Source organism: Ursus americanus, chromosome 22, assembly GCF_024610735.1.
Source record: "Ursus americanus isolate L20-20 chromosome 22, mUrsAme1.1.p, whole genome shotgun sequence".
Lineage (NCBI taxonomy): Eukaryota > Metazoa > Chordata > Mammalia > Carnivora > Ursidae > Ursus > Ursus americanus.
The window spans coordinates 22,805,996-22,817,119 of record NC_142148.1 but is presented as its reverse complement, the minus strand read 5'-3'; the positions used below and the strand labels follow the sequence as shown (position 1 = coordinate 22,817,119).

General features: G+C 50.6%; 1 protein-coding gene across 2 annotated transcripts; it reads left to right on the top strand.

Annotated features, from left to right (window-relative positions):
* Positions 1-3,095: 3,095 nt before the first annotated feature.
* Positions 3,096-7,510, top strand: SPAG4 (sperm associated antigen 4). 2 transcript variants are annotated; one of them, XM_087853614.1, is made up of 12 exons: positions 3,096-3,405; positions 3,917-4,021; positions 4,313-4,379; positions 4,547-4,608; positions 4,850-4,893; positions 5,212-5,237; positions 5,359-5,467; positions 5,727-5,802; positions 5,982-6,097; positions 6,444-6,611; positions 7,142-7,231; positions 7,344-7,510. In XM_087853614.1, the coding sequence occupies exons 1-12, from the start codon at positions 3,096-3,098 to the stop codon at positions 7,491-7,493; spliced, it is 1,323 nt and encodes a 440-aa protein (XP_087709740.1). In that variant the 3' UTR covers positions 7,494-7,510. The 2 variants fall into 2 exon arrangements, with proteins under 2 accessions (XP_087709740.1, XP_087709741.1); XM_087853615.1 differs by having other exon boundaries at positions 3,186-3,386.
* Positions 7,511-11,124: the final 3,614 nt, after the last annotated feature.

Sequence of the window (11,124 nt, the reverse complement as noted above, 5' to 3'; positions counted from 1 at the left end):
AGGGAGCCGAAGGACTGAGAGAAGGGGGTAAGGTCCCTGTGGTCAGCTTAGTCCTCCCTGCCTGCACTAGCTTTAGCCTCCACCCTGCATGCACCCTTGTGGAGTGAGAGCTGGGATAAGGTGGAGATGGAGTCAAGGGGAGAGACAGGACCCTAGTCTGTCCCCACGAGCCAATGAGTCCTCAAGGGCACAGGTCTCATGATGCTCCTTATTCATCTCTCTGTCCTTGCCCCACTGAGCAGGTCTGGTACGTGGTAGACCCTCAAAAAAACTGACTAAATAAATGGATGGATTACAAAACGAATCCCCTAGCCCCCAGCATTAGTGCTGCAGGCACTCAACACATTAGAATTAAAAAGTGGTTGAATGTACGTCCCTAGTTTGCACACAGCAAGTGTTCAGAACACTTCTTAACCAGGAGCCAGAGGTCCTTAACTTGAGGACTTGGGGTCTTACTAGTGGGACCATGGATAAGCTCCAGGGGGTCTGAAAATTCTTGAAATTGTCTATAAAATATTGAACAATTGTGCATTTTTCTGGACATAGAGCTCCTCGCTTAGGTTAGTAACCCTGAAACAGATGTGCAGTACTTTTACTGAATGAAGGAATGAATGTATATGGTAGTCTGAACCCATGTGTGATTGTAACTGTGTGTTGAGTGCATATCCATTTAATCATTCTGTTTAATGACACCTGCTATACGCAAGACTTGTGCTATGCCACCACGTAGGGGACGGCCACAGAGGTGAATCAGACATGTTCTGTCTTCCAGTAGCTTCACAGATTCCAACACCACACAAAGTGTAGAAAGTCCAATTCCCATCAGAGCAGGAAAGGTTCAGGATTCAGGAACTCAAGAAGAGGGAGGCCAGAGGCGCTTTCCCTGAGGAGACAGTGTTTAAGATGGGCTTTTGAGGGGGCACCTGCATGGCTCAGTCAGTAGAGCATGTGACTCTTGATCTCAGGGTCATGAGTTCAAGGCCCACATTGGGCAAGGAGGCTACTTAAATAAATGAAAGAAAGAAAGAAAGGAAGGAAGGAAGGAAGGAAGGAAGGAAGGAAGGAAGGAAGGAAGGAAGGAAGGAAGGAAGGAAGGAAAGAAAGAAAGAAAGAAAGAAAAGAAAGGAAGGAAGAAAAAATAAAATGGGCTTTGAGGACAGGAGTTGAGCAGAGGACATCCAGGCAGTGGGAAGGAATGCAGGGTGGGTTCTGGAATCTGTGTTTGTCCTTTTGACCTGTGTACCAGGAATGTATCAAGCAGCAGCACAGATAAGATTAGACCTTCAGAGGAGCTGGGTCTTGCTGTGTGGCCTTGCCCCAGACATAGTCCCTCCTTGTGCTTCAACTTCTCCAACTCAACAGAGGGGTTGGGAGGCCCTGTTCTCCTGTTTCCCAGGTGTTAGCTGCTCAGATAAGCTTTGAGGTCTACAAAATACCAGACAATCAGGCATGGGTTGTTCTATTTTTAAGTAAGGTCCAGGTTAGACCTTAAGGCCCCAGATGTTAGGGGAAGTCTTCATCTCCCCAGTTGACAGACAGGGGCAATGGGATCCAAAGGAAGGCAGAGAGGGGACCAGAATTCTTAGCTTGCAGTGCCTTGGCCTTTCCCTCCCTTCACCCCTGAACTCTGTGGCATATAATCAAGCATCTATTGATGTCACCCCTCTGGAAACTAGTGTGGGCACTTCCCCTTTTTCCCCTCCTCCTCCTCCTCCTCCTCCTCCTCCTCCTCCTCCTCCTCCTCCTCCTTCTTCTTCTTCTTAAGATTTTATTAATATGAGAGGGAGGGAGAGAGAGAGAGCAAGCAATAGCATGAGAGCAGGGAGAGGGAAAAACGTACTCCCCGCTGAGCAGGGAACCCCATGGGGGGATAAATCCCGAGATGCAGAAGTGCTCAACCCACTGAGCCGCCCAGGCATCCTGGCCACTTCCGCTCTGGGCAGGAACACAGGCTGACAAGTTTTCCCTCCCCCTCAGCCCCTCTAAGAACTGTCACTTTCTCTTCCTAACATTCCAAAAAAGATGGGATGTGGCAGAAAGTACTGGGCTTGAGGGCAGGATTTTGGAATAGTAATCTCTATCATACATTGTGTGGACTCTAGAAACTCCTTTCCCGTTTCTGGACCCATTTGCCCAGCTGTGTAATGTGCATGGAATGCACTGCATTGCTTTTCAGTGTGGCCTTTAATCAGGATCACACATATGGTTGTTAAAAATGCACATTCCTGCACCCACTCAAGAAATGCTGAAGTCGAATCTCAAAATGTACCTGGGAACCTGAACATCTTTTCTGCTGCACAGCGGGATCCCGGTCTGGGAACCTCTGGTCTCTTGACTGTGACCATCCGTGATTCCTCATTTCATTTTCAGTAACTCAGGATCTGAGTATGGGTATGGTAGTTGATGGGTACTGAATTCTCACCCCACAGGCCCCTGGTGAATATGGGTCTGGGAGAGGGAAGCACACATCCCAAGGTCAGAGTTCTCTGGCCTGAGGAGGAGAACGAGAGGAGGGGCCTGAAGGGTTTGCCCGCAAAAGAAACTAAATGTTTATTTAGAAGTGCCCTGCCCCTTCTTAACATTATTCATTAAGCCTATCTAGGTCCTGGAGGATACACTAGTGAACAAGACAAAAATCCCTGCCTATTTACGTTTTAGTGGGTGTGACAGGCAATGAAGAAATATGTAAGTAAATATACAGCACGTTGGTGATATGAGCTGAGGAGAAAAACTAAGCAGGAAGGGGGATAGAGAGTCTTTTATGACAAGTGCATAAGATAGGGCGTTCTGGGAAGTGATGTGATGTCATCGCTTGCTTTAACATGGGAAAGAATGAGACTACCGTGGCTCCCAGGGTCGTCACGACTAGCTCTGTGACGCACCCTCAGGGAGTTCCGTAGAGACCATAGGCTCCTTTATGACGTCAGCAGCCGGGCTCAGCTACAGGGGAGAGGGTTGAATCCGGCTGGGGGGCCCGCCGGCTGCACACAGGGTCCGTGGGGTCCCGACGGCGCACATCGGCTGAAGGAGAGCCGAGGGCCTAGGCGGCGGCGGCGGCGACTTTGGCGTCCGTGGGAGGGCGCCCCGGGGTCAGGATGCGGCGGAGCCCCCGCCCGGGCTCGGCCACGTCCCCTCACAAGCACACGCCCAACTTCTACAGCGACAACAGCAACAGCTCAGTGAGCGTCACCTCCGGGGACAGCAGCGGGCACCGGTCAGCTGGGCCGGGGCCCGGGGAGCCCGAGGGCAGAAGAGCCCGGGGCTCGAGCTGCGGTGAGCCCGCCTTGAGCGCAGGAGTGCCCGGAGGAACCACATGGGCTGGAAGCTCTCGGCAGAAGCCGGCGCCTCGGAGCCACAATGGGCCGACCGCCTGTGGCGCGGCAACCGTGAGGGGCGGGGCCTCGGGTGCGGGCGGGGTCGAACCCGGGAGAGCTGAGGGAGGGGGCGGGGCCCAGGGGGCGGAGCTTGGCACGGAATCGGGATGAGATCTATCTAGACACCCCTAGGGGGCGGGGCTTGTAGGGCGAAGAGGGGAGGCATCAAATACGATTCCCTAAGGGGCGGGACCTCGGTGTGATGGACATCCTGGGAAGGGGCGGGGAAATCCTGAGATTGGACACCACTGAGGAGGCGCGGCCTCTGTGTTAGCATAAGTGGCTACAAAGAAATAGGGCAGCATCAAGACTTGCCTGCGCGCCTCCGTTTGGCGGGGGAGCGGGGGGAAACCAGTGTCTTGACTGAGCATTCCCTGAGGGGCGGGGCTTCAGAGTGCAGAGAGACCTAGGGTGGGGATGCGGTGGGACCAGTGCCTGTGGGGGCTGCCCCGCTTCTGGGCTGGGGAACCTGCGGCCTGGTCCCGGGGGAAGAGTGGACCTGCCTTGCGCAAGGCCCCAATGGCGCCCTTGGGCTCCCGCAGAACCGGCTGGCTCTCCCGTAGTCTCTGAGGAGCAGCTCGACCTTCTCTCGACGCTGGATCTGAGGCAGGAGATGCCTCCACCGCGCGTGTCCAAGAACTTCTTGAGTACGGGCCAGGCCAGCCCGGAACCCCTCTGACCCGCCGGCGGCCCTCTCTGAAACCCCAGTTCTCATTTCTGGAGACCCTGCTCGTTCTAAGCCCCGTGCCCGTGTCAGTCTCCAGCCCCTTCCCTGACCCCGATCCACCTTCTCTGAGCCTGAACTCATTCTCCTTGCCCCCATCTAATTCTCCCAGCCCACCCCTCTCTTCCCAAGCCCCTGCTGAACCTCGAACCCCACGCTCTCTGAGCCCTTCTTCATCTCTGTCCCGCTTCTAAGCCCCCTCTCCTCTCCCCAGGCCTGCTGTTGCAGGTGCTGAGCGTGTTGCTGTCCCTGGTAGGAGACGTGCTGGTCATTGTGTACAGGTCAGAGGGAGGGAATGGGGCGGGGAGCAGGGCCGGACCCGCGGAGGCTTGAGCCTGACTCAATCAGACCTGGCTGAGTCGTGTCCGCGGGAGCTGGGTCTAGGGCCCAGCGTGGGGCTGCGGGGTGCGTCAGGGGCCGGGGCCTCAGTCTCCCTCCCGTTCTTCAGGGAGGTCTGTTCCATCCGCTTCCTGCTCACGGCTGTGTCACTGCTGAGCCTCTTTCTGGCAGGTGAGGGGGTGGAGAATCCCCTGGGGTCCCAACCCTGGATGCTGTGCAGCCAAACCTGGCACATTTTCTCCTATATCCCTAAGCCCACTCAACGCCTTCAGCTGCTCACAGTCCCCTTCGGAGCCCACGAGCCCCCCTCAGACGCAGCAGCCCCCCTCAGGCCTTTTCTCTCCTCACCACCCCTTTATGCCAGGGAAAACCTCTCCCTTGGCTTACCCTGAGACCACCCCTCTTTCTCCAGCACTCTGGTGGGGGCTGCTGTACCTGGTCCCTCCTTTGGAGAATGTGAGTCAGGGCAACTCTATCCCAGGGTGGGTGGTTGGCAGGATATGAACCTGGAGATTGTGGGGGTCCCCTGGGCTGTTGGGAGGGGGATATCCGCTCTGGAAGCGCTAATCCTAAGGAAGGAATATAAACAGATCTCTGAAAGATTGTGCCCAGAGGTGGTTGGGGGTCTCTGAGAGGTCCTGGCAGGTCAGGGAAGGGGGGTGGCAGTCCTCAAAAAGAAGGCCCTTTGAGTCAGGCTGCTCCCAGGCTGAAGGGGAGAAGAAAGTGGGTGAGACCTGAACAGCCCTGTATTTTGTCCCTCCCTCTCTCCAATAGGAACCGAAGGAGATGCTGACTCTAAGGTGAAAGAGGGCACCTGGGGTGGGGAATTAGGGGGCTTAAAGGCGTTTCTGTGCGGGGCCTTACGGGAAGTGCCGAGGGGGACAGGGAGCCAACCGTGCCATGCCAACCTCCCGCCTGCAGCGAGTACCACGAGCGTGTGCGCTCCCAGGGGCAGCAACTGCAGCAGCTCCAGGCCGAGCTGAATAAACTACACAAGGAGGTGTCCAGCGTTCGCGCAGCCAACAGCGAGGTGAGGCCTGCAGCCTCCTGTCTGTCCGAAGTGCCGCCCCGTGGCTTCGCACACTGCTCAGTCCAAGGTCCACCTTGGAAGCCCCTTGCCGAGCACCGTTCCCTGGGTCCCGAGCGCTAAGCCCCGCCCCAGAGCCCCGACTTGGGATTTCTCCCAGGACCCACAAAGTCCAACCCAGAGAACCTAGTCCCAGAACTCTGCCCCCCTATAAATCTGCTGCAAGCTCCGTCCCTCCAGGACCCGCCCTCCCTCTTTTCAGAGAGTGGCCAAGATTGTATTCCAGAGGTTGAATGAAGACTTTGTGAGAAAACCCGACTATGCGCTGAGCTCTGTGGGTAAGACCCAGAGACGCTGCAAGACTGAGACTCTGAAACACGGAAAGAGACGGAGACATTGACACAGACACAGACAGACCTACGCTCATGACCGGCCCAAAGAGACCGACCTCAGAGACCTTGCCCCAGCTGTCGGTCAGGCCTGGAAGCCCCTGAATGATTGCTTCTCCCTGCTCCAGGGGCCTCCATTGACCTAGAGAAAACATCACACGACTATGAGGATGCGAACATTGCCTACTTTTGGAATCGCTTCAGCTTCTGGAATTACGCGCGGCCGCCAACGGTTATCCTGGAGGTGGGCCTGGAAACTGGATCGCAGAACCAGACCAGGGGCGGGATGCTGGGGAAAGGACCCAACAGCTCCCGGGAGGTGGGACCCGGCAGAACAGAGGGCGTGGCGCTAGGCGGGGCCCTGACTGGCAGAGGATGGGCCCGGCTGGAGGCGGGGCATGGTGGTGCTGGGGACTGGGGCACTGAACAGGATCTGGCTGGAAAGACACCCGCGCTAGGGGTGGAGGACTAGGCGGGACCGATGAAGAGGTGGAGCTGAGGGCGGGGCCTACCTGAACCAATGCCCAGGCTGGGGAAGGGCCGTAGTCGCTCTGTCCGTGGGTTCTGAAGGTCTACCTGCTCGCCTGCAGCCAGATGTGTTCCCCGGGAATTGCTGGGCTTTTGAAGGCGACCAGGGCCAGGTGGTGATCCGGCTACCGGGTCGTGTGCAACTGAGCGACATCACCCTGCAGCACCCACCACCCAGTGTGGCACACAGCGGGGGAGCCAACAGCGCCCCCCGCGACTTCGCCGTCTACGTGAGTGGGGCTGAGGCTAAGGAGGTGGGGATTTTGCCTAGAAAGTACCAGTCATGAAAACTGGTGTCACTATCTTGAGTCTTCGCTTGCTCACCTGTAAAATGGAGATACTACCACTCTCCTCTCAGGCCTATAGGTTAGAATTACAAACATATCCAAACATTAGGTATGGCTTTATTGAGCACTTATTCTGTGCTAAGTACTTTACCTGGATCCAGTAACATCCCATCAACATCCACGCATCCAGTCATCCAGTCAACAACCTAAAAAGTGCTATCATCTCCCCCCTCACCGATGAGGAAAGTAATGCTCAGAAAGGGGATGTTATTTGCCAAGGTCACACAGCTAACAATTGGCTAGACTAAACTGCAACCTGGTTTCTTGGGAGCCCACATCCCACACTACACTAACACCAAAAAAATACATGAGAGTGCGCATACAACTACTGCCATAGTAGGTCCTCAATAAAGTTTCTTTCTCCCTCTTCCACCTGTGCCTCACTGTTCCTCTACTCACTCTTCACCCACCAGGGCCTCCAGGTTGATGATGAGACTGAAGTTTTCTTGGGGAAATTCACCTTCGATGTGGAGAAATCAGAGATTCAGACTTTCCACCTTCAGGTGTGTGTCTCTGGGGGTAAGGGTGCTAAAGGAATGGAACGGCAAAGGAAGACTGGGGAGGAAGGCAGCCCTTGGGACAGCAGGCCTTGGCACGATCCATTTGTCTCCCCAGAATGACCCTCCAACTGCCTTTCCCAAGGTGAAGATCCAGATTCTAAGCAACTGGGGCCACCCCCGTTTCACATGCTTGTATCGGGTCCGAGCCCACGGCATGCGAATTTCAGAGGGGGCAGGGGACAATGCCACAGGGGAACGCCATTAAACATGCTGATTGTTGGAGTAGAGTGCAGGTCTGTGCTGAAAGAAGTTGGATCCATGCTGAGGTGGGGTGGGGAGGGCTCTGGTTGCCTTTGGCATATAAATACGGTGGGGGATCTACTTTCCAATGCACTCTCCTAATTTGGAGAAGTTCAGATTAATATGATAGCAGCTCATGTTTATGTAGTGCTTACCATATGCAAGAGATGGTGCTCTGAACATTCTACACATTACCTAACCAATACTCGTAACCTCAGTGGGGGAAACCACTCAGGTCAGGAAACGCTCAAGGTCACAGAGCTAGTTAACTGTGCCACAATGGAACCTAAACCTACATACTTCCAGAGGCCACCCACTTTAACTCAGAGCTGCCAGTCAGCCTTAAGTCGTATTTATGCACCTCAATTCCTACCCCCACCCTCTGGGAAAGTCCCCCCAACTCCTGCTAGGTGCAGGTGGAGAGGTTAACTACTGCTTTTCTTAAAGTAAACACTCAAAAACTAAGGAGACTTGAGAACCTCTAGGAAGCATCAGAGTCAGAGTTGATGCAGACCTGGTAGCCCCATCTCAGGCTATCTTTATTGCAAGGCCCAGTACAGTACAGGTGGTCTAGTGTTGATCAGTCCCTGCCCTCAGGGAGCCTGACAGGGGAGGGAGGATGCTCCAGGAAACAATTTCTTTACTGATCCAAGAATTCTTTACTCTAAAGATCAAAGTAGAATTGGAAGAATAAAAGATGGAGGAGACAGGTATCAAAAGATTAAGGGTTCAGGCTGGGCAGAGAATAGAAAAAGAGGACCACCCTGAGCAAAGGAACATACACCATCTTGCCTGTTAGGATTCTTCCCTATGTGTTCATGCACTGGAAGAATACACATACAGATTATGAACAGTGGTTAGATCTCTAGGAAGTAGAATGCATGAGTATGTGTGAGGGTGAAGCACATATCCATTCATTTAAATTTTCAGGATATTACTTTTGTAATTTAAATTACTCTACTGAGGGGCACCTGGGTGGTTCAGTTGGTTGAGCATCTGCTTTGGGCTCAGGTCATGATCCCAGGGTCCTGGGATCTCCTTCCTGCTTTTCCCTCTCCCTCTGCCTGCTGCTTCCCCTGCTTGTGCTCTGTCAAACAAACAAACAAAATCTTAAAAAATAAGTAAAATAAAATAAAACAAAAAACAATAACTCTACTGAGTGCTCTCAAAGCCTAAGGTTAGAAATATGAACTAATACGGCTTCTCTGGAGGGCAGTTTCACAATAGGAACCAAAAGCCTTAAAATTTTTTATATTCTTTTTTTTTTTAAAGATTTTATTTATTTATTTATTTGACAGAGAGAGACAGCCAGCGAGAGAGGGGGAACACAAGGAGGGGGAGTGGGAGAGGAAGAAGCAGGCTCTTAGTGGAGGAGCCTGATGTGGGGCTCAAACCCAGGACGCTGGGATCACGCCCTGAGCCGAAGGCAGATGCTTAACCACTGTGCTACCCAGGCGCCCCATTAAAATTTTTTATATTCTTTAATCATAGTAATTCAATTTCTAAGAATGGAGCCAAAGGATATATCAAATGTAATCAAAGATAATACTTTCAAGGATATTCTTCACACTGTTGTGTATAAAAACTGGAAATAGTATGTAAGAAGATAAACCAATTTTTTAAAAAAGATTTTATTTATTTATTTGAGAGAGTGACAGAGAGACAGGGGGAGGGGCAGAGGGAGACAGAGAAGCAGACTCCTTGCTGAGTGGGGAGCCAGACGTGGGACTTGATCCCAGAACCCTAGGATCATGACCCGAGCTGAAGGCAGATGCTTAACTGACTGAGCCACCCGGGCACCCCACATAATAAGACAAATTATGCTACAAAAATGTGACCAAAAGAAATGGTAATATTTAAGGGAATGTTCAATGTCATGGAAAGTAACTGATGATATATGGATAATTTCTTAAAAAGCAAGCTAGACTGGTATATGTAATCAACTTCCATTATCAAAAGAGTCCTATGGATCAGAAGATACTACAAATGAAAAGGCAATAATTTGGGAGGAATTATTATTATTTTTTTTAAAAGATTTTATTTATTTATTTGACAGAGAGAGAGACAGCGAGAAAGGGAACACAAGCAGGGGGAGTGGGAGAGGAAGAAGCAGGCTCCCAGTGGAAGAGCCTGATGTGGGGCTCGATCCCAGAACTCTGGGATCACGCCCTGAGCCGAAGGCAGATGCTTAATGACTGAGCCACCAAGGCGCCCCTGGGAGGAATTATTTTTAATAAGAATAAAGGCAACAGCAAAAACCTATATATAGGCTATTCAGAAGAAATATAACTCACAAATAAACACATGAAATGGTACTTCACCTTCAAAATTAAATTCAAGCTAAAAATGGAAATATTTCTTGCCTGTCATATTAAACAGAAAAAAGGATAAAAAACTATTATGAAGGGCAATTTACAGTATCTATTAAGATTTTAAATATTCATATCCTTTGATCTAGCATTTCTACTTCTAGGAACGCCCTTCAGAAATGCTGTGGTAAATGCACAGATAAATGTACAAGGACATTCATTACAGTACTTTGTAATATTGTAAAATTGGAGAGGACCCAAATCTCACTAAATAAGGGATTGGCTAAATAAGCTATAAGATACTCATACACAGAATAATATATACGCATTAAAAAGAATAAGGTCACCAATAAGTTCTAATGGGTAAGACACCCAAAACATAATAAAAACAAGGTGCAAAGAGGGCTCCTGGGTGGCTCAGTCGTTAAGCGTCTGCCTTTGGCTCACGTCATGATCCCAATGTTCTGGGATCAAGCCCCACATCGGGCTCCCTGCTCAGCGGGAAGCCTGCTTCTCCCTCTCCCACTCCCCCTGCTTGTGTTACCTCCCTCGCTGCCTGTCAAATAAATAAATAAAATCTTTAAAAAAAAAACAAAACAAACAAGGTGGAAAGAGCGTGTATAATATAATATCCTATTAGAAAAAAAAAAAGTCAGACCTAGGAAAGACAGGAACCCTCACCTGCTATTTTATACAATATTTATATTTGAAATAATTTTGTACTAACTAGCCTACATTTTAAAGCATGTTAAAACAGTAAGTATAATATCCCACTTTTGTAAAATAAAAAACATGTATAGATTATAGATATGCACCAAATATTGTTTTTTGGCACATGGGAGTTTGGATATTATTTTTTCTGTATTTTCTCTTTTATAATGAAAATACAAATTAATTTTCTAGTAAGAAAAAAATTAGCTGTTAAAAAGATTCAGGCTTTTATAGCCTATCTTTAGGATTAGAACCATCACTGCTCCCTCCTCCAGAAGTCTAGCATAGTCCTTAAAACTCATCCTCCCCTAGCATGTTCCATCTTATCTGTGTTCCCAGCTCAGCCCTGTCCTAAGGCAGGGCAGGCTGGGTGTTTGGCTCACATTCAATCCTTTTATTTTTAAAAATAGTGTCTCTAGACTTCTGGCCTGGAATACCCAATTTTTTGCCTAGGCCTATGATGTCAGAGGTGTCCTTCACTCAACAAGCTCTAAGGCAGATAACCCGAAGCTCAGGTAAAATAAACATGGCTAACAGCAAATTCCCACTCAAAAACACAGAGTGGTGGCAAAGCAG

What these genes read in the sequence shown, in the direction of transcription:
- SPAG4 (XM_087853614.1), top strand. Translation starts at nt 3,096, where the DNA reads ATGCGGCGGAGCCCCCGCCCGGGCTCGGCCACGTCCCCTCACAAGCAC. An exon ending in TTCGCGCAGCCAACAGCGAG is followed by an intron (nt 5,468 to 5,726) that starts GTGAGGCCTGCA and finishes CCCTCTTTTCAG; the next exon opens with AGAGTGGCCAAGATTGTATT. An exon ending in CTATGCGCTGAGCTCTGTGG is followed by an intron (nt 5,803 to 5,981) that starts GTAAGACCCAGA and finishes TCCCTGCTCCAG; the next exon opens with GGGCCTCCATTGACCTAGAG.